The following is a 20,392-nucleotide window of genomic DNA, read 5'->3' on the forward strand; positions in this document are numbered from 1 at the left end:
TTTATTTCTGGACATCAACCAGAGTTACCGTTTACATTTTTTAAATTGTTCGAATATGTCGCTGATCACGCTGCCGATCATGAACCTCATATCGGTTATTAATGATGCCAAGATTGTAAATGATGTACACTATCCATAAATGTTGCTGCTTTCGTCATGTAAATAAAAGCGATGTAGGTCTTGATATATTTCAAAGATGTCGCCAGTTATGTTGCGGTCTTTCCTACGTTCAATCAGCTGCTGAAACCGAGTACATTTATTCGATTGCTTAAATGTTCGAATATTTCGATACTTTTCATTTGAATGCGCCCACAATTTCGCACTGCTTTTACCTGTTGATACGCGTTAAGTGGATACTCAGAAGGAATTAAAATAATGAGTTAGTAGAGCATTGTGCTAAAATGCTATTATGTTTAAAATTATTATGACCTTATGGAAGATAGTGCAAAGACATACTTACGATTTATTGTCACATAAATATTCTGTGATCATTATCTTAATAACTTTCAGTACCATATTACTTTCCGTCATTCAGTTTGGGGAGGTTAGTGTTTGCTAAGTAACCTCTTATTGTGTATTATGTTTTGAATACCTCGAATTTACAAAGGAAGTTTACTTCGGTTACTCTTTTTTATCGTCAATTTCACGCGCACAGTATTTTCGTGTTGTATCAATATAGTGCATGACAGTGGTTGCTGTTGTGTAACTTAAAACCATTGAAATAAACTATTGTATGCAGCAACAAACACATTCTAGTGTAGTTGTATGCAAACCCAACAATTTACGAACTCCATTAGAGAGCCACACTTTGTCAGCAACCAGTATTGGCGTTAAAGCAAAGCAAGGGTAAATTGACATAAAACAAAGAAGGATTGGATCTGATAGGGCTCATAAACTTCTGTTGTTTGCTGATGATGATTTAACTTTTTGGGTGAAAACATAAAGAAACACAGAAGCTGTCATAGAAAGTTGGTTTTGAAGTAAATAAAAATAATAGATGTAAATACAGAGAAAACTGAACATTTATTCACATCTTTGATCAGACGTAAGGACAGTAACATATATAGGTAGTTATTAAATCCTCTGAAAATGTGCCAAAGTTCAGATATTTAAGAACAGTGATAATAAAAATTATGGTCACAAGGAAATTAAGAGCATACTAAATTCAGGGAATGCTTGCTGAGGTGATATGTTCCTCCAAAACATCCAAATTGACTGCCCTTCCTAGTAATCTCATCATATATCCATCCCATTTGATTGCTTATAATCTCTGCAGTTGAAGTACTGTCACGAAGTGATCTAACATTCAGTCAGTCAACATTTCTGTTAGTTAAGCATTACTTTGCTTTGTTATTAATAATAATAATAATCCATGGCGTAACAGCCCTATGTGAGCCAAAGCCGACTAGCTGACTGCTGGCCTCACGTTTACATGCCTAAGCAGAGGTGAACGATCATTCAACCAGATATAGGGTGATGTGTGGTCAGCACGACGAACCTCCAGCCATTGCTAGTTTTCATGATCGGATTACGCTACCCATTGTAGCTCCCCAATTTCCTCACGATACTGGGTTGGCACCAATCCCATATACTGGTCAAAAGTCTCATGAGAAATTTCTTTCCCCGAGACTCGAACCAGTGCGCATTCCGTATCACCGGTCCGAAGCATGATGCCTCAGACTGCGCGGCTACAGTGCAGGACCTTTTTTATTAATGGTATTGACAAAAGAATGCTCCTTTAGTATTATGATAATTAGTGTCAAAATTTCTCTTTAGGTTTGGATGACATGGAGTCAAGAGAATTATAAAGCAATCTTTAATTCATTCAGTGATAACATTGTGGGAAAGTCATTACAGAGTAAACTGTGTCAGAATGTACCAATTGATGCAGTGTATACATGGGTAAATGGGTCAGATCCTGTTCTCCAACAACATCTCCAGCAGTATCATCTACAGCTTCAAGAAGAAGCCTCAAAAGAATGCCCATATGCAGATTGTGTGCCTTCACACATAATTATATTCAGGCAAGCCTGCTCTAAATATAAAATTATATTAGTGTGCAAGCCACAAGCTTTATTAGATTATTTCAGCAGGGTTTGTCAGAAGTGCAGTGCAGTACTTTAGTCCCTTGTGATCCATATTCCCCATAGTTTGCTGTGTTGAATACAATTTGGAAATGGTTATAAAAAAATTAACCCTTTCATATCAACATACTGTCTCGGTGCACAATCTGTACTATGTTAAGGAGAATGCATAATCACTGCATGACACCTGTTTTAACACTTAATGTGAAGAAAATATTTTGTTTTCTGTGCCATCTATCATACATTGTTATTATTAGGAATAATTGCTTTTACATTGCAGGCTTTCTTTTTTTATATCTGTGTACATAAACAAGGTGAAAACCACTGTGCAGTTGTTACTATATTATGTAAACACAGTCAAGCAGGTTGGTGCAGTGATAGTGATGTACACATGTATTCATTCAGAATAAGTTCTGTCAAACCACACTTTTAATTTCTGACTGACCTGATAGCAATTTTCACAAATGTTTTATTAACCTTTTTAAGGCATTGGCTGTCAGATGAAACAGTTTCACATGTCTTATTGCTTCCGAACATCAGAGGAACAAATGCTTCACTGAAGCATAGAATGATAATCGGGAGCAACAACTGGACTCTTATTGAGTTGAACTCACCAGATGAAGCTGCAGAAGTTGTGAAACTGATGTTACAGTCTAATGTTACCCTACTTCATGCTCACTGGACCTCAGGTAAGTCTGTATGTGTTTGTTCTTTTCACATAAATTGACTTTGAAGATTAAGACAGAAATGTAGATTTTGAGTCCATAGTTTATATGCTACTGTTTGCATTTAGGTACTATACCTACAGGTTGGTATGGGAGTCAAGTCTGCATTTGGTTTACATCTTGTGGTCACTGGCCAGATTTGAGATCATGTCTGAATAATTTATTTTTACATTATGGCATATTTAAAACATATACAGTTAGTTTAAATATTTTATAAATATTGAAAATGGTTTTGTCCAGCCTACAATCACTTTGAAAATAGTCTTCTCTGGCTTACCTGTGCGCTGTATTGGGTTTGCAAAACATAGAAGTTTCTAAAAGTCATTGCATATCCCTTAGAATTCTGTCCCATATCCTGAAGTTATTATTTATTTTTCAGATAGCACAGTCTCTAAAACAAATGAAGATTTTAACACTGTACTTATTAGTGGAATACCCAGCACTCTGCTCGAAGAGAGAAGGAGTATTTTGCATGCTGACCTGAAAAAACATATGCAGTCAAATATAGAACATCTTTGGGTGTATTCTGAGAAAAGACTGGTAGTGGTTAAAGTGGACACAGCAGAAACTGTCAACAGAATTGTACAGGTACATATCTCTATACTGTGGAATACACATGAAATGTCAGATTGTATTCAGTAATATCTTGCAGTGGTTTTGCAGTACATATAAAAATTATGCCACTGTTACATTGCATTAATCACTGTGAATGACTTTGTTCAAATGCTAATAAACAGTTTTCAGTGTCAGTCACTCAGTTACATTACAGTTTTTAAATGGGTATAAAATTGTTAGTATTGAAAATCTTTGTCTTCAATAAAATTTATATTTGCATGCCACAGTGTAATTTTTGAAAACAAATTACTGTTAACCCTAAAAAAAATACAATTTCATGGTAACAAAATGCTTAATTCCAGATAAAGTGATCTAATAACTTGAGAGATGAAGAAACTTGTATAAAATCTCATGAACTGTGTTAAATTAAGCTATTTGTTTAGTTTAAGACTGTAAATATACCTTTGGACAGATTTTTGAAAGTTTTGCAGCTCTTTAAAACAAGTTACTTTATCAAAATTTGAAGTTGAAGCTTTTTGTCATTTTATTTGATTATTTTTACAGTGTTAATATTTTTCTCAAATAAAAATACCCCCCCCCCCCACCCAAAAAACAACAACAAAGCGGTAACTTTGTAGTTATCCTTGTATATGCTTTGATTGCTGGTAGGTCAGCATTTTACTTTTTTTGTGTAACTCCCTACAATAATTTTTGTACCTTCTACAAGGCCACATGTTTCCCTCCAATTTCTTTGGGGGGAGGAGCAGCAATGGATAATGTTTTTTATTTCATTTCCCAAATCTTCTATTGAATTTCTGTTTTCATATTTCAGTTGACAAACAGAATGACCATAGGTGGAAGTGTGGTGAATATAAGTAAAGCATACCTTATTTTGGAACTACCTCTAACAGATAACAGTAAGGACTTCTCTCCATCACGCTTTGAGGACAAAGAGGTTAGTTCTGAATGTTTAATATTTAGGCATTTAATGTACTCTGCTGTATATTATTAATGTTGTTAAGAAGATTTGGTATTATTCTACTTCTAGAAAGATGCTGGGGTTGTATCTTATAATTAAATTAATGTATTAGCACAGCAATAATCTCTATTGCTCACATTCAAATAGTACTTAAAGTACTTCCACTATCACTCATACAAAAGTATTATATGTTTCAAAATATGGAAAATAATTTTGCAAAGTATTTTAGAAGCATCCTGAATAATTAAAAATGTGAAACCTGTTAAGAATAAAATTGTTAATACTTATTTTTTATTTTACTAGATGTCTTTTATAGAATACCATAGATTTCTGTTTTTTTTTTATATTTACATGTTACATAATTTCAGTGCATAATTTATTTGACCTTTAAGATACAGGACTTTAAATTTCCTTACATTACCTAAAAGCCAGATTAAATCAGCATTTAAAAGCTTTAAAGAGCAGAGGATCATAATGGAAATTGTAACCACTTTATTGCTGTTTTTAACCTAGAATCTTTGAATAAAATGTGTACTATTAAGGGTGAATAACTTTTTCACCATACTGAAGTCTTTTTAAATAATCAGACCAACAGCTGAGTTTACATGTCATACGTTCTTCAATACGTGTCCCTTTCGGCTCTTTAAAGATAAATGAAAAGTCAGCTTTCGAAGTTTGCATCATCTCTATCAACATTATGTGCACCTTCTTAAAATTGCTTTCATTATGAAGCAAACATTTTTCTAGCCTTAAAATAATTCTTTTATTCTGTTACATTTAATTACAGGAACTACGTTACTCATTACGATCGCTTGAAAGATTTGCTCCATGGGTCCGGCATGTTTACCTTGTGACAAATGGCCAGATACCATATTGGCTAGATCTGGAAAACCCCCGATTAACTATTGTCACTCATGATCAGATCTTCCCTAATCTGTCTCATCTTCCAACATTCAGCAGTCCTGCTATAGAAAGTCATATACACAGGTTAGTCAAATCAGTCATGGAGAATGCATCATTTTAGCCTACTTTTCTTATCTTATAAGGAAGTTTATGCTTGTGGTATCATATAGCTTTTTTCATCAGTAGGTTTGTTCCCCCAGTGTTTTTAACAAACTGATAGGTTTTCATAAAACTTTGTATGAACATTATGCTGCTGGAGGCTACTATCTCCCTATATTTTTATATTTCCCACCATCACTTATACAGACACAGTAGCCATGCAAACTGTGGTGGTGTGAGCAACACTGTCAACATTTCATATTGGTTAATGAAATTTTGTGTGGTACTGAATCTTAGAAAAATTGAACTTTTGTTTTGGTAATTGTCTGTAGAATATAAAACAACATGGTGTCTATGTAGGATTTGTGGTTTTCACAGTCTGAAGATTGCTGTCTTCTGTGTTATTGCGCTGTGTAGTGTGGTTTCATCGCCCTGATGATGGAGGCAGTATAACCTCTGAAACATTGGTGGAAATCTACCAGACTACACGGTGCAATAACCCAGAAGACAGCAATCTTCAGCATGGTGTCTACATTATACCTAGGATAATTTTTTTAGTTTGATGGCAGGAACTAGGCATATCGGAGCAAGGTCTCTGAAATTTTGTAAGGAGACAGATTCTAAATATATCTACAAAGGCTGTATGAAACATTTTCTTATGCACAGTTACAATCATGATGATGGTGTGAAATTTTGATAAACTATATGACAGAGTTAACTTACACAGAAACAATAATGATGTAAATTATTCACATAAATGGATAGCTAAATTCTGTAATTATGAACATACATTCCTTTCTAAGCCCACCATACAAAATCAAGAATTTGAAGCAAAACGGGAGTAATAAATTCTTCCCAGAACTTCTTGGTTTGTTATTTGAAGTTGTATCTTGTGTTCTAGGATCCCTGGTCTTTCTCGTAAATTCCTTTATCTAAATGATGATGTCATGTTTGGGAAAGAAGTTTGGCCAGATGATTTTATTACTAATTCTAATGGTCAGAAGGTATGTAAAAGAATCACTATGCAGTCTGTATCCTTGTGCAATATAACTGTACCTGTTATGTACGAGGGTCGCTCATTAAGTAATGCCCCACATTTTTTTCCTCAGAACATATTTATTCAAGATGGCTCAAATTTAGTGACAATATAAATCAATGTGTCCTTTACACATACTATTTTTCCACATAGTCCCCATCAACTTGTACGGTTTTACGCCAGCGTGGAACAAGTGCATGCATGCCTTGCCGGTACCAGCTCTTGTCCTGTGCACGTAGCCATGTCCTCACTGCTTGAATAACGCTCTCGTCATCTTCAAACCTTGTTCCGCGGATAGCATCTTTAAGTGGCCCAAAGAGATGGAGTCGGAGGGTGGATGGGGCAGCACCGTTCAACCAAATTTGGTGATTTCTTCCCGGGTTCTCGGACTTGTGTGAGGGCGTGCATTGTCATGCAGGAGCAAAATTTCTGCTGGATGCTTGTGAGGCCGAACTCGTCGGAAACGCTTCTTGAGGGTTTCCAGGGTCATAATGTACGCGTCTGAATTGATGGTCGCACCTCTTGGCATCACATCCACAAGAATGACCCCATCACTGTCCCAAAAGACAGTCATCATGACTTATCCGGCAGAGGGAGTTGACTTGAATTTCTTCTTTCTCGGTGATAGAGGATGATGCCACTCCATTGACTGCCTTTTTGTCTCCGGCTCAAAGTGGTGTATCCAGGTTTCGTCACCTGTAATGATCCGGGACAGAAAGATCTCTCCCTCAGCATCAAAACGCTCCAACAATTCAGAAGAAATCGTTTTCCTTTGAATCCTGTGGTCTGCTGTGAGACTTCGTGGAACCCATCTTGCGCACACCTTCGAATATGCAAGAGCCCGGATAATTGCAATTACACTTCCATTGCTGACTGAAAGCTGTTGGGCCAATTGTCGAGTTGTGATGCGCCGATCCTCACGAATAATGGCATCCGCGCGGTTCAACATGTCTGGAGTGGTGGCTGTGGCAGGACGCCCAGAGCGCGGCAGATCACGGAGCTCGGTTTCTTCACTTCCTGAAGCTTTAACTCTCTTAGCCCAGCGACCAACGGTGCCCCTATCGACTGCACAGCTTCCATACACAGCACACAAACGTTTATGAATGTTCACCACCGTTTCTTTTTCAGCAACAAAGAATTCAATTACAGCTCGTTGTTTGTAACGAGAGTCGTTCACAGACGCCATTTTAACAGTTCACTACAGCTCCGCTATCGGTTGGAATCATTTGAAACTCCGTACACGAACGCGGGAAACATCAAATCTCAAGCATGTAAAAGTGCACTTTTCTATCTTCATTATTGGCTGAGAAAAAAAATGTGGGGCATTACTTAATGAGCGACCCTCGTATATGTTATTAGTTTATTTTTTCTGTGGCATTTACAAGTAAGCCTGCATTAAGGTTGTGCTATAACAATCACTGGGGTTCATGTCATGGGAATACATCATGTTGATATTCATTTGAAATTGTCAAGCCATTAGCCATGTATTGGAGTCTTAAACCTATCATATATTTGGCTTAACCCTCACTGACTGTGCATCAAGGTTTATATGCAGTCCAGCAGACCATATTACCCCTGTTAACCCTAGATTTAAAATCTGACTGGCAGCTTACCGAGTGGTCACTTATGATATAAAAATGGCCACTGAATTTAGAAGGTCCCAGTTTAATTCCAGCCATTGTTATTAATGATACAAAGAGAAGTCAGTATAATTGCAACCAATTGTCTGAAGATGAGAGTCGAGCCAACTCCTGAAACAGCGTGTATATATTATACACCTCATACAATGGACAGTGTCCAATATAGTGTTCATATAATGAATCAACTGTTGTCACAAGCCTTTAGAGAATCATGATGACTTGTCCATACACAGGGTAGGAGACCATTTAAATGGCTGATGTCACTGAAGGGTCTAATAAATGCAGTCAGTGAGCTAAACATATACCTATGAGAACCTGTTTGGCTTCAGGTAAGGTACTGGACTGTCATTCAACAAGCCTTGGGTTTCATCTTTAGTTATAATGAGATATCAGGTGAGATGTTACAAAATTTTCTGTCCCATTACCAGAGACCAAGCTTAGACTTTGCGAGTGCAGATGATACCAGACTACTGTGTGGTTCAGATTCCATATTAAGTTTTATGTTCCTTCTGCCATTCATTATTCTCACAACAATCCTATCATTGGGAAGAGCACAGATTGCCTCATGGGCTGTCATCCCAGAAGTAGATTCCTTCACCTTGCTCAACTTGCAGAGAGCAGGAAAGTTTGCTGCAAATGCAATGTACGGAAATGCTACAATATGTGACATATTTTGATATATCATTGCCAAAATTAATGAGAAATTGTGTTGAGTTTACTGGTTTCAGAATAGTTTATTAGGTGTATTAAAAAAATTAGAAGTCAGCTATTTCATCGTGACTGTCCATTTGTCTGTCCACAAGTAAAAGCACTCAGACAACGTGACCAGTAATAGTACTTAGTATAGTAGACTTGCACAAACTTTAAATTTTATTTGGCTCATTTCAAGGCCACTGTGCTCAATGATATTAATTAACTTGTACATATACAATTTGAGTCCTGTAACATATTTGATGATACTTAATACACAGCACATTTCTTACAAAATTACCATGTGTATGTTTCATTCACAATCTGTGAAGTTTCACAGGCAATATGGCTGTGCTATGGGCTGGATGACCAGGGTTTAATTCCTGAGAGGGGCAAGGATTTTCATTTTGCGAGCATGCTCAGATCAACTTTTCAGCATGGCCTCCTACCCCACAGGTACCAGGGCTCCCTTGCTTCGGGTAAAGTAGCTGGGGTGTGATGCTGGCCACTCACCTCCGTCTAGTGCTGAGCTTAAGAATGCGTGGAATTATGTCTCAAATCTCCGATATGTTTTAAGATGTGGTGCTTAATTATGCACAAGGATATTTGTTTAAAGCATGGTACTTCATTAAACAAAGGGACAAATGTTACCTTTACCATCTTTCTTAAGGTCCTAAATACATTTTTGAGTGAATCTTGCTATGTATTTGGTGCCATGAAGTATCTATATGTCCTATATAATGTTTGCATGATGCTAATTTATTCCAAGAAAATTCTTTTTCCTAACCTCATGCAGTTATCTTACCATCCAGCTGATGTCTACTTGATTTATAACGCAACACATATACCAAGACAGCAGACAGGTATCATACTTAAATGAGATTCCTTGCCTCTCCCAAAGATGCATTTGCCCATTCATCTTTTAACTGAGAGTTCTGAATGTGTTTCAGGTGTATCTCTCGTGGCCAGTCCCAGACTGCTCAGACAGCTGTCCTTGGTCCTGGGTGGCTGACGGTTCTTGTGATGTGACCTGCAATATATCCGAGTGTTCCTTTGATGGTGGAGATTGTGGCCTAAGTACTGAAGATGATATTGGTATCTATGATGAGAACCAACGTTTTGCTAACTATGATGATGATATTAATTCTTACAATGAAAATCAGCATGAATCTGTTAAAGAAAACTTGTTTTTCAACATGAATTTTGGTGGAGACATAGCTTTGAATGATCTACCGGATCCTGGGAAGAGGATGCATAGTCTTTTAGATACATTAACTAAAAAGAATATTAAGAAAGATCATCTTAAAGGAAATCTCTCACACTTTACAGTAGACACATATCCACATGAAGACATTAAATTTGCTTCAGAAAGGACAGCCAATCAAGACACAAGAAATACTAATCCTCAACCATATAAAGGAATGTATGGAAGTGAAAGAAATAATACGCTGTATTTGCAGAGAATTGTCCAGGTTCAGCAAAAAAGGAACTATAATACAAACTCAGGCAAGACTTTCATTATACCTGGGTCATCACTCATATTTCAGCAGAAGCATAATCAAGACAAAGACAACAACTTGCAAGTTAGAACAAGAATGGTAAATAATAACAATGGTACTAGCTTTCAACATAATAATTTTGGTAATAATGGCACTGACTTACATAAGAATCACATAAGTGATGGAGAAATGCATGGATGGTTTTATCCAAGACTTTTAAAACAAAATACAGGTAATTTGAAAGAAAGTGAGTTAAAAAGTAATGGTAATAATAAGTTTGTAGGAATGGGAAATTGGCAAACAATACAAAGTTCTAAATATAGTAAGGAGAATGCAAATCACAATCTTCTGTATAGTGTTGAAACAGTTAGTGGAAAATTTAATGAGAATCAGAATGTTCATGTTGCATCAAAGTTCAATCAGACATATGGCTCAGAGAAAGTAATCAGCTTACAGGCCATTAAAAACAAACCTGCAAGGAATGTTTCTTCTTACAATGCTAAACTTCACAAGTTGTATAAAAAATTAAATGGTAAATCTGATGAACCTGGGAGATTATATGCTAAGCATAATGCTGCTTCAGCTGATAAGAATCTTATCAATTCAGAACTGCAATACAATGATTATGATGTACATTGGAAAAATGAAGACATTGTTTCTAAAGTTTCTAAAAAGAAACACAAGACTCTAAAAATGTATGATGCTCAGCAGTATGACAACTCACTTTCAACAGGAAAGAAACCTCGTGACACATTTGCAGAATCTCTTTTGTATGTGAACAGGTTGTACAATCAGGAGTTTGGTTTTGAACCTCGTAAGGTTCCAGCGCACATGCCACATCTCATTGACATTGATATTATGGAACAACTTCAGGCAAGGTATTGTAACTGTCTAGTGTGTAAGCCATTCATAAATTCATATATAAGAAGAAATTAATTATTAAATTGGATAAGCCTGTGGGCAGTAACTGGGGAAATTCAAATACAAATTATTCAGACATGTTTTAGTCTGTAACAGCAGTCCCCAAACTTTTTCATATCCTGGAGCACCTGGACATTATGGTACTCTCTGTGGAATACCATGAAAAATGAATTTTTTGTCATCATGTTATATTATGGTATGTACATCCCAATAAATACATTCATGATGATTATGATGATTTAGTAACTAGTAGTAGTAGTAGTAGTAAGTAGAATTAAAATTATGATTTCGGGAATGAAATACCTTGGCCAAGCTGATAGAACAGCAGTGTTCTGTGGAAGCATAGTTCAGGAACCTCTGGTCTGTAGTAAAATGATGTGGTTTAGTTAGTGTGATTAAATACATTGTGTGTGCAATTTGAAATAACCAATAAAAATGGATTCAGGTGGGCATAGAAAATTTGCAAGGTTACTTTAATTGTTATGCATTCTTTGTATGATGTGTACAAAATGGATACATGTAGGGCTGATCATGTGTGTCTGCATGTTTCTGCTTAAAATCTGTTTAATAGATTTGTATGAAATTTGATATGGATGTTGTGCCTTTAGGATCTACCCTGAAATTGTTCTTTTAAAATTCTTGCAATTGGTAATACCAACATGGCAAATGAACTGACTTGTGAGGTATAATTTACAATAGACCATAAGGCCATACAATGATGAATGGGTACAGATTTTTGGAAAATACAAGACTTTGGTATAGTAATTTTTTGTAAATATAAATTAACAACATGGTGGCTGCAGGAAAGAAAAACAGATTTGACTTGACCAGGATTCAGCCCTATGACCCCAAGCACACAAGTCATATGTGGTGTCACAGACCTAACGCCCCTCTTACTGTGTGTTGATTTGAATACTTCTAGAAGACATTAAGACCACATGATTTGTGTAGTGGGAAACTAAATTTGTTTAAAGTAACTGATGTAATAGTAATATTTTATTAATAATTGTTATTTGAAAACTGTATCAGTTGGTTTTATTTGAAATTCAGAATTTTTGAAGATTGCATGTGTGTTGTCTGGTATAGATTACACCTTTCATGTCTTTTTATATATGTTCTACCAAGTGGGTGAAAATAGGCCAGCACTGTCTTATATGCCAATTAGTTATGTACATTGTTTCGATGATCACATGTTAGTTTGAGCAACATGTTTATAGTCACAGTAGTGCTATAACAGCTAAGTTCATAGATATAATGGAATATGTTCTTTTTGTTTATTTACAGCACTGGTTAAACAGTACATGCCAATACAGTGCACTGAGGTGAATTTGGAATTTTATAATTATAACAATTTCCACTGATACATAATACTTGTCTCCAGTTTTTTAGGTTATTCTTCATTGCACTCCAAATGATTTATCATTTGAATGTGTGCCAGCAGCACTGTCACCGACTATCTTCAGCCTATCTATCGGCTCTCTATGTGTTTGTGGAAATGGGTTGCAGGCTTGTTAATATACACTAGGTCTCCTGAGCAGACTACTCAGGAGGCAATGAGGAAACAAATTGAGACTAGTTAGACTTGTTCAGTCTGTTGTAGTGTGAGTAATTCTGTATTTTGCCATGTTGTCTCTCCAGTACCTACCTCAAGACAATGGATGGATAGTATGGCAATTTACAGAAGTACATACCACAGCAGATTGAACACAAAGCATCACAACTACTTTAAATAATATTTTATTAAATATTTTAAAGACTTTAAATATTTAATCTTATTTTATTGAACACATACTTGCATAATTGTTCAGTGATTTATGTACAAGAAAATGTAACAAGCTTTGTTGATGATTTCATAAAATTAAAACATGTTGCTCTGGAAATGTCATCAGTGATCAACTTCTGAAAATTGATTAAGGTGAGAAGTGGGATTTAACTCACTCACGTGTATGAAGTAATGGTGATTGAACAAAACTACTTTTGAATATTGATTGTTCTGTACTAGAGCAAGTATATATCTGAAGCATTGGAATTAAGACTGAAAAACAGTTAATATCTTAAATTTATTGTTTAACATTATGTATTTAATTTATTAATTTAATTGTTAAATTAATTGGTTAATGCAGAGAAGGTTTGTTTTAAAGAAATAAATGTTTTTCTTCCATGTTCTAATATTTATGCATTACTTTCCTGAAGTCATGTCAATATCTGTTCCAGATTCAGTCAACAGTTGCAGCTCACTTCATCCCACAAAGTACGTAATGCACATGATATGCAGTTTGCATTCTCATACTTCTATTTCCTGATGAGCAGTAAAGTGATCCTTCCACTGTCAGATATTTTTGATATCTTTGACACTGATCACTCTGGGTAAGAATTTTTAGATTTTCTAACATGCAGACTGTCCAAGTTGGTGTAACAGTAACTGTCTAGGCTTATGTTCAAGAGACAACCAGATTAAATCAGCTGGATTACTGGCTGTGCCAACTGGATTTTTTTATGTTTTTCCTCAGCTTCTGCAGGTGCCTGTTGGGATCATACCTTGGAATAAGTCATTTATAATCATTTTTCATGTTATTTGGTGCTTTATAACCTCTGAAATTAAAATAGTATCATTTAACAACCTACTAATCTAACATTCCAGTACAGAAGCTTTCTGTATTCTGGGTTGTTGTGCTTTGTAGTCTGGTTGATGGTTACCAACGTTTCAGAGGTCATACTGCCTCTGTCATCAGGGTGATGATGACAGAGGCAGTATGACCTCTGAAACATTGGTAACCATCGACCAGACTACACAGCGCAACAACCCAGAAGACAGAAAGCTTCATACTCACCACTGTGAAAACCTCATATCTTACATTCCAGTACAAGTTTGTGTGTCATGAGTGGGCCCAGATGGAGAACAGGGTTGGATAGATCTGTGTAGCAAACCATTGGTTTGCAGTATATCACTGATGGTTAGTCATTTCAGATTGCCCTAACATCAGCTTATTGATATAACATTAACTTTGATTTTCTAATAAGAATAGCCTTCTAATTAGAAAGTAAAACTTGATATGCAAAAAATAGTTTAATCTTGTTCTTGTTTGTTACCCTGCTCGTCTTTTCATTCAGCAAGCATTATTTCTTTAGTGTAATTATCTGGATCACTGCAATTAACGAACCTTCCCATCATGACAAGGTGGCTGCTCTTTATTATGGCTGATAACTTATGGTTGAATCACTGATTTTAAACACAGTATTTTTTACAGGTGGTAGAAGATAATTTAAAAATTTCTATTCAGCCATTGAATCATAGAATAAGTTCTTTATAACTCAGAAATGCATGTGGGTAATTTTAAAATAATGCAAATAATACTAGCTTGGAACATGTAGCAGTATACTGCAGTTTCTTAGGCTATAAATTGTATATATGTGACTTTGATAAGGATCATGCCAGTAAATGACATAATGTAGTGCAATAAAAAAATTCCTAGGCACAGGTAGTCTCAGAGTGCTGTCCTTGCCCTTGAGTGTCGAGAACAGTGGGCAGGGAGGATTGGCTGTGTTTAGGTTGAATCCAGAATTTTTTTTGACTGTACTACATAAATTTCAAAACATGCCCACATAACAATAAAATTTGTAAAGAACTGAATGAAATTAATTTTTAATCTGGAAGAAAAAAATTAAGAACAGAAAGATACCGGGCACACACGTCATCTGTTAATGGAACCAAATAGAATATATAAAAATAACAATTATAACATACAACTTAGTAGCCACAGATGTTAGTGATTACTAGTAGATGTCATTAAATCTGAAATGGAAGTGGCTAGGGGCCTGTGTTATCTTTGATGAACTTGAAATATTTGTTGTTGAATTACCCTAAATTTCTGGCTCCAAATATAAAGTGTTGGCAGGAAAGTTTACTTTAGCTTATATTATCAAATTAAGGGGTTGCACAAAGCAGGTATGGATTTATTTATTTAATTATCTTATTCATAGTATTACCAATAAAGCATATGCATATAAAATTCTGTTTAAATATTATAATAACATTAGGAATAATTAAACATCCATTGATTTCAGAACATGGTCAGATCGAGAGATTAGGACATTACTGACTCGTTTATACGATTTGCCACTGAGATATGCAGGAGTGGTGAAGTTTGAGAATGATATTATCAACTGTTCTAAGGAGCTGTCAGAAGAGTTGTCAAGTATAAATATTTCTACTCCACCGTATGAACGCTATCTGGACTCAAAACTGGTAAGTTATAGCTTGTTTTGCAAGTTACTGTTTGGTATATTTTTCATAATTTGGCAACCAAATGGGCTTGTCTGTCTGATTCAAAAAATGGTAGTCAATGTTTCTTAATTTATGTAACAGACTACATATGATTTAAATAATTTTCAGTGTAATTACATAAAAAATAAGTTGTGAATATATCAATATTTTATTGTTATGTTATGGAATTTTGTGTGCTAAAGTTCCGTTTCACAAAATCTGTGACTGTTGTTTGTTGGGGTTTTCAGAGTGAGTTCCAAAAAGTCTTTCATATGCAAATTAAATTCAGTTTCTTGGATTGGGTCACCATTTTACTGACATGTCAACAGTTGCACTGCTAGTAACAATCCTTGAAGTTATGTCACTTTTCTCTCATGTTACAAAATAATTTTTGAAGTTCTCCTTCCAGTTTTTAAAGTTCAGTTTATATATTACTCTTTAGTTTTTGTTAAATAAATATTTGAAACTGCTAAGATCAGTTGTGTGTTACTCTGTATTACAACTTGTATTTACCTTAATGACAAAGATTACACTTGTTTGAAAACAAAGTGCTCTGGTAAATATTAAGACAAAGTAAGTGGGAAATTCAGGAAATTACATAATGAATAACTTGTGATTTGTGAAGTTACTTTGTAGTGAACTCTAGGAGCTTACATTGGTTTTGGCATGAAGTCCAGGTGGGAAAACAAATGTGTACAGTATTTTTGGTATAGGAATCTCTTGTAAAGTGGTCATTTGGTAAACCATGGAGATAGGTTGGTGATATTAGAATGTATCTTAAGAAGAAAGGGTTTTGAGGATAGGTTGATGGATCAAACTTACAAGGGTGCTGTCCAATGACTGTGTTATGAGCAAGGTACCAAACAACTGAATATGAAAGTTGATGTGATTTACACCTTCATGTGACAATTCTGCCATTGCTTTTCATCCATGTTGTTTTCTTCAGCCAGTTGTTAGCAAAACTCTTATCTCCAACTGCAAACCTGTGGCAGATATACTCATGAAAAAATTTGGAAACAAGAAGATGTACCAGTATCAACTTCAACGTGATAAACACCAAGATGTAAGCTTCAAGATGCTGAACTCCAACATAAGCCAGTTGGTATCTCACCTAGATGATATTCGTCGAGATCCAAAGTGAGGATAATTTCTTACTATTCTCATGTAGTCATCATGGCTCACTGTGTATACTGAGATCTCATTGAATAAAAATTGTCTTGGATATTATCCATCGTCAAGTAAATATAAAATGTAAAACGACGTTTCGGAGATGGGACTCTATCTCCGTCTTCAGGTTCCTACACAGTTGGGCCCACTAGATAGAGCTAATCCCTATCTCGTCAAGAAGTTTTAGATTTGAGATCTCATTGTTATACAAGCAGTTCTTGCATAAATGATGTAATGTGTTCCTGTACATCCTATCATAAATGACATCATTCCCATAATTTCCCTTAGATACAATGTGATAATAAATTGTAGTTACATTCCTTGCCATTGGCTACATTTACTGTTCTCCAAAGAATTATTACGTTCTTACCAGTGTTGACACCAAACAATGTATGTAAATTTTTAACATTATTTTTGTAACTTCCAAACTTTCTGTCTTTCTACTACATTCCACAGTATAAAAATCACTTTCCATTGTCAGCCATGTTTCTAACAGTTTTGTATACTTTAAATCCACAAATACTTGATAATAACAAAAGACAAAAATATATAAGAATAATGGAAGCTCCATACCATGCCATATCAGGGTTGAGTCTTCAGCTCTGTTCATATGTGTTTGGCACCATCTACCATTTCAGATGTATTTAGAATGTACTAGTTGTTATACGTGAATACAGTTTTTTTGTCTTGTGTTCACAGAAAATTTATCTGTCTGAATGACAACCTAGACCCAAAGCGAGAGGAAGATAATGCTGTGGCTCGAGCTATTCTACAGGATATGTATGAGTCACTGTTTCCGAAACCTTCTTCTTTTGAACTTCCACCAGAATTTCGTAATCGCTTCTTGCATATTACAGAATTGCAAGCATGGCGAGCCAACAGAAATACTATCCGAACAGTTGTATACATTGGTCTAGCCATTCTTATCACATTTACATTAATCAACTTCTTTCATGTGGAGGTGAGATTTGGAGTAATAATATCCATTTCCAATTTTGAGAGCTCTTGATAGCATAGGGCAGTGGTTTTCAACCTTTTCTGATTTGTGAATCTGTCAAATAGCATGCAATTTTACAAGGATTCTTTTTCATATCTTTCTAAAATTATATTTAAAAGTACAGACTCATATAATATCAGAATAAGAAACTATAACTTGACATTAAATTGATTGTTAATTACTGTTTATAGTTGATTATATGTAATAATCACAGGAAAGACAAGTCTGGTGGCATGGAACCCTGCCATTCATCTAATATGTATTCTTTATCTTCCAGTTCCGCTGGTTGCAGCGAAAGTTATGCCAACGGACGAGACAACAGTATCATGGAGATGCACCGATGTTTTCATGTGTCTGATGCTTTGAAAACAATCCCAAAGCATTCTAATTTAAGGTGTACTAAATAATATATGTTTTAGTTATTGCATAATGCAGAGTTCCTAAGTTTCCTGAGCATTGGGTATCCAGTAGAGTTGAAATTTTATTGGAAGATACACATTTATATCATGAAACTCCTGTCGTTTGGTTGCTTCCTGATCTGAATGTTTAGAAAAGCTCCTGTGTTAATTATCATTTGTGGTCTTAGCACTCAGAAATTATTCTTGTTTACATAATGACTCCTAGTTACTATGTTGGAGCATTAACTAACTTCTGTATGCAAGTCGTAGAGTGAATGGAATCGGGGTTCTTTTACATAATAACTGCATTTCTCAAGTTGTCTTAATAAAATGTAATTTAAAATAATTTTCTCCTCAAATAATGGAAATGCCTGAGTAGGGTTGGGAGAATTAATCTATTCTCTGGTGAAAAGTAAACATGGTAGAAAGCTGTGCATTAGCTAGTCAGGATTCAGCTGCTGTCAACATTTGAAAATTGATGTCATATGTACTGTGTGAGCAATATGAAGAATGTATACAAGTGATAAATTTAAAAAAGATTAAGACAAAGACCACCCATTTTTAGGTTCAGTCTCAACCAAATTGGCACAATAGCTTCTTGTTTTATGAACATTCAGTACATGTTAATACATTTGAAAAATCAATATTTCATTTTTAATATCTGTGATAGATATTTTTTAAAACATAATTATGCCAAGCCATGTGTATATTTCTTACCCTACCCACCTTCCTACACAGCCAATTGCCACTTTTGTGATTGATTGTTTAATCTGTACAGTTGGTGGAGTGCTTGCCATTTTGTGAGTTCCATCTCATAATATCTTGCTATCCTTTGTGCTGTCATTAACATTACCTGCTACTGCTCTTCCTTTATGTTTTCTGTTTTAAAAGGTCTGCTTATTTAAAATTACTTACTTATTATTGCAATAAATATTTTCATGCATACTGTACTGTACTGTACTGTGTACATGTATACTTAATATTTAACTTCTTTACTATTACTCATGCAGTGAGTAACTTAAGGCTACTTTTTTAGTTACACCCCATTTTTTCCTTCTAAAATTTCTGTTGCTGTGTCATATATTTATTAGTGGGAGTGAAAATTTCTTAACATGTATTCTGGATACCTGTTTGTAAGTTGTTGCAGAAAACTTTGCTGCTGGAGAAACTTGACTTCCTTACTGTTACAGTTTACATACCCATAAAGTTGATGTTTATTTTTCATGAATAAACATTAAGTTTCACAAAATGTATGGTTATAAATTGATTCTCAGTGTTGATATAGCTATACTGATTAAGCAGTGTTTAGCATCAGACTTAACCACTGTCATTGAAAGAATAGAACTATGTTTAAATTGAAATGTCTAAAAAATTATAAAAATAGTCTCACATTCCTATAACGTACCATGAATGCAACAAAAATTAAAAATAAGTAGGTGCTCTGTTGTCTAGAATGCCATTGACATTTTTCTGTTCTACACACATGCTTCTCTTTTCACTTGTTCTTAATCAATCAGATTGATGCAGACAGATTTCACACTTCAAAGTGCGTGCTTCCTTTAATTTTGGTGATAAAATTAACTAGCCACCTAAGGACTAAAGTCTGCATATGTTGCCCCTCTGTTCATCTGCAGAGAATAATATGAATCCATTCCCTGTGATAGTGGATAATATAGTACTTTTTCCAGTCAGATGACTAAGCCTACATTGTTTTAATACTCAGTAATGTTGTGAATTGTCTCTAATAAGAAGATAGCTACTCTAGTTGTTGGCAAATGATTGCATGACATAGATGTAATATAGTGTTTGTGATTGATAATCAGTAAGCAATGATACCAGTGCCATATAAGCTTAACAAATGTACATTTTAATTATATGAAATAATGACTATTTTTAGAGTGAAAATTTTGTTTGTATAATTAGTCCTCTTGTTTCTTGTCCCTGAATCAATTTTAGATCAACTTTATGAGATTTACTTATTTTAGGCAAATGATGACACATTTTGGATTGGACAGTACATGCAGGAAATTAGGATATGTTAGGGTTGTCTTCTTGGTCAATGACAACTGGAAAAGATTTTCATGATGTTTGTCAGTATAGTATGGCCAATCTGTTCTCTCTGTAGATAGGAGATACTCTTTTAGTACTGCCTTAAACTTCATTATAATGTGATTCAGGCTTTTTGTAGTGGGGGCAAATTATTGAATAGCTTAATTCCAGTATAATGAATTCTATTTTGATATTTACTGGGGTCAGTATTTGCACATGTCTGTGTCTTGTACTTATGTTGTGGATATCTTAGAAATGCTTCTGTGTTGTCTATTACAAATGATGAGCAAGAATTTGCAGGCTAGTGGAAGAATATTAAATTTCTTAAACACTTTTCTACGTGAGATCCTCTTTTTAGTTCTTGCTATTATTGTAATGATTTTAGT

General features: G+C 35.0%; 1 protein-coding gene across 2 annotated transcripts; it reads left to right on the top strand.

Moving 5' to 3' along the window:
• Positions 1-43: 43 nt before the first annotated feature.
• Positions 44-19,862, top strand: Gnptab (N-acetylglucosamine-1-phosphate transferase subunits alpha and beta). 2 transcript variants are annotated; one of them, XM_022070459.2, is made up of 13 exons: positions 44-544; positions 1,777-2,024; positions 2,571-2,773; positions 3,189-3,397; positions 4,197-4,319; positions 5,131-5,330; positions 6,247-6,349; positions 9,662-11,088; positions 13,346-13,498; positions 15,197-15,377; positions 16,342-16,532; positions 17,262-17,523; positions 17,837-19,862. In XM_022070459.2, exons 1-13 carry the CDS (start codon positions 410-412, stop codon positions 17,915-17,917), a joined length of 3,516 nt encoding a protein of 1,171 aa, XP_021926151.1. In that variant the 5' UTR covers positions 44-409; the 3' UTR covers positions 17,918-19,862. The 2 variants fall into 2 exon arrangements, with proteins under 2 accessions (XP_021926151.1, XP_021926152.1); XM_022070460.2 differs by having other exon boundaries at positions 44-379.
• Positions 19,863-20,392: the final 530 nt, after the last annotated feature.

Source organism: Zootermopsis nevadensis, unplaced genomic scaffold (assembly GCF_977971745.1).
Source record: "Zootermopsis nevadensis isolate Lab colony 2312 unplaced genomic scaffold, Znev_1.0 Znev_ptg000018l, whole genome shotgun sequence".
In the NCBI taxonomy this organism is placed as follows: Eukaryota; Metazoa; Arthropoda; class Insecta; order Blattodea; family Termopsidae; genus Zootermopsis; species Zootermopsis nevadensis.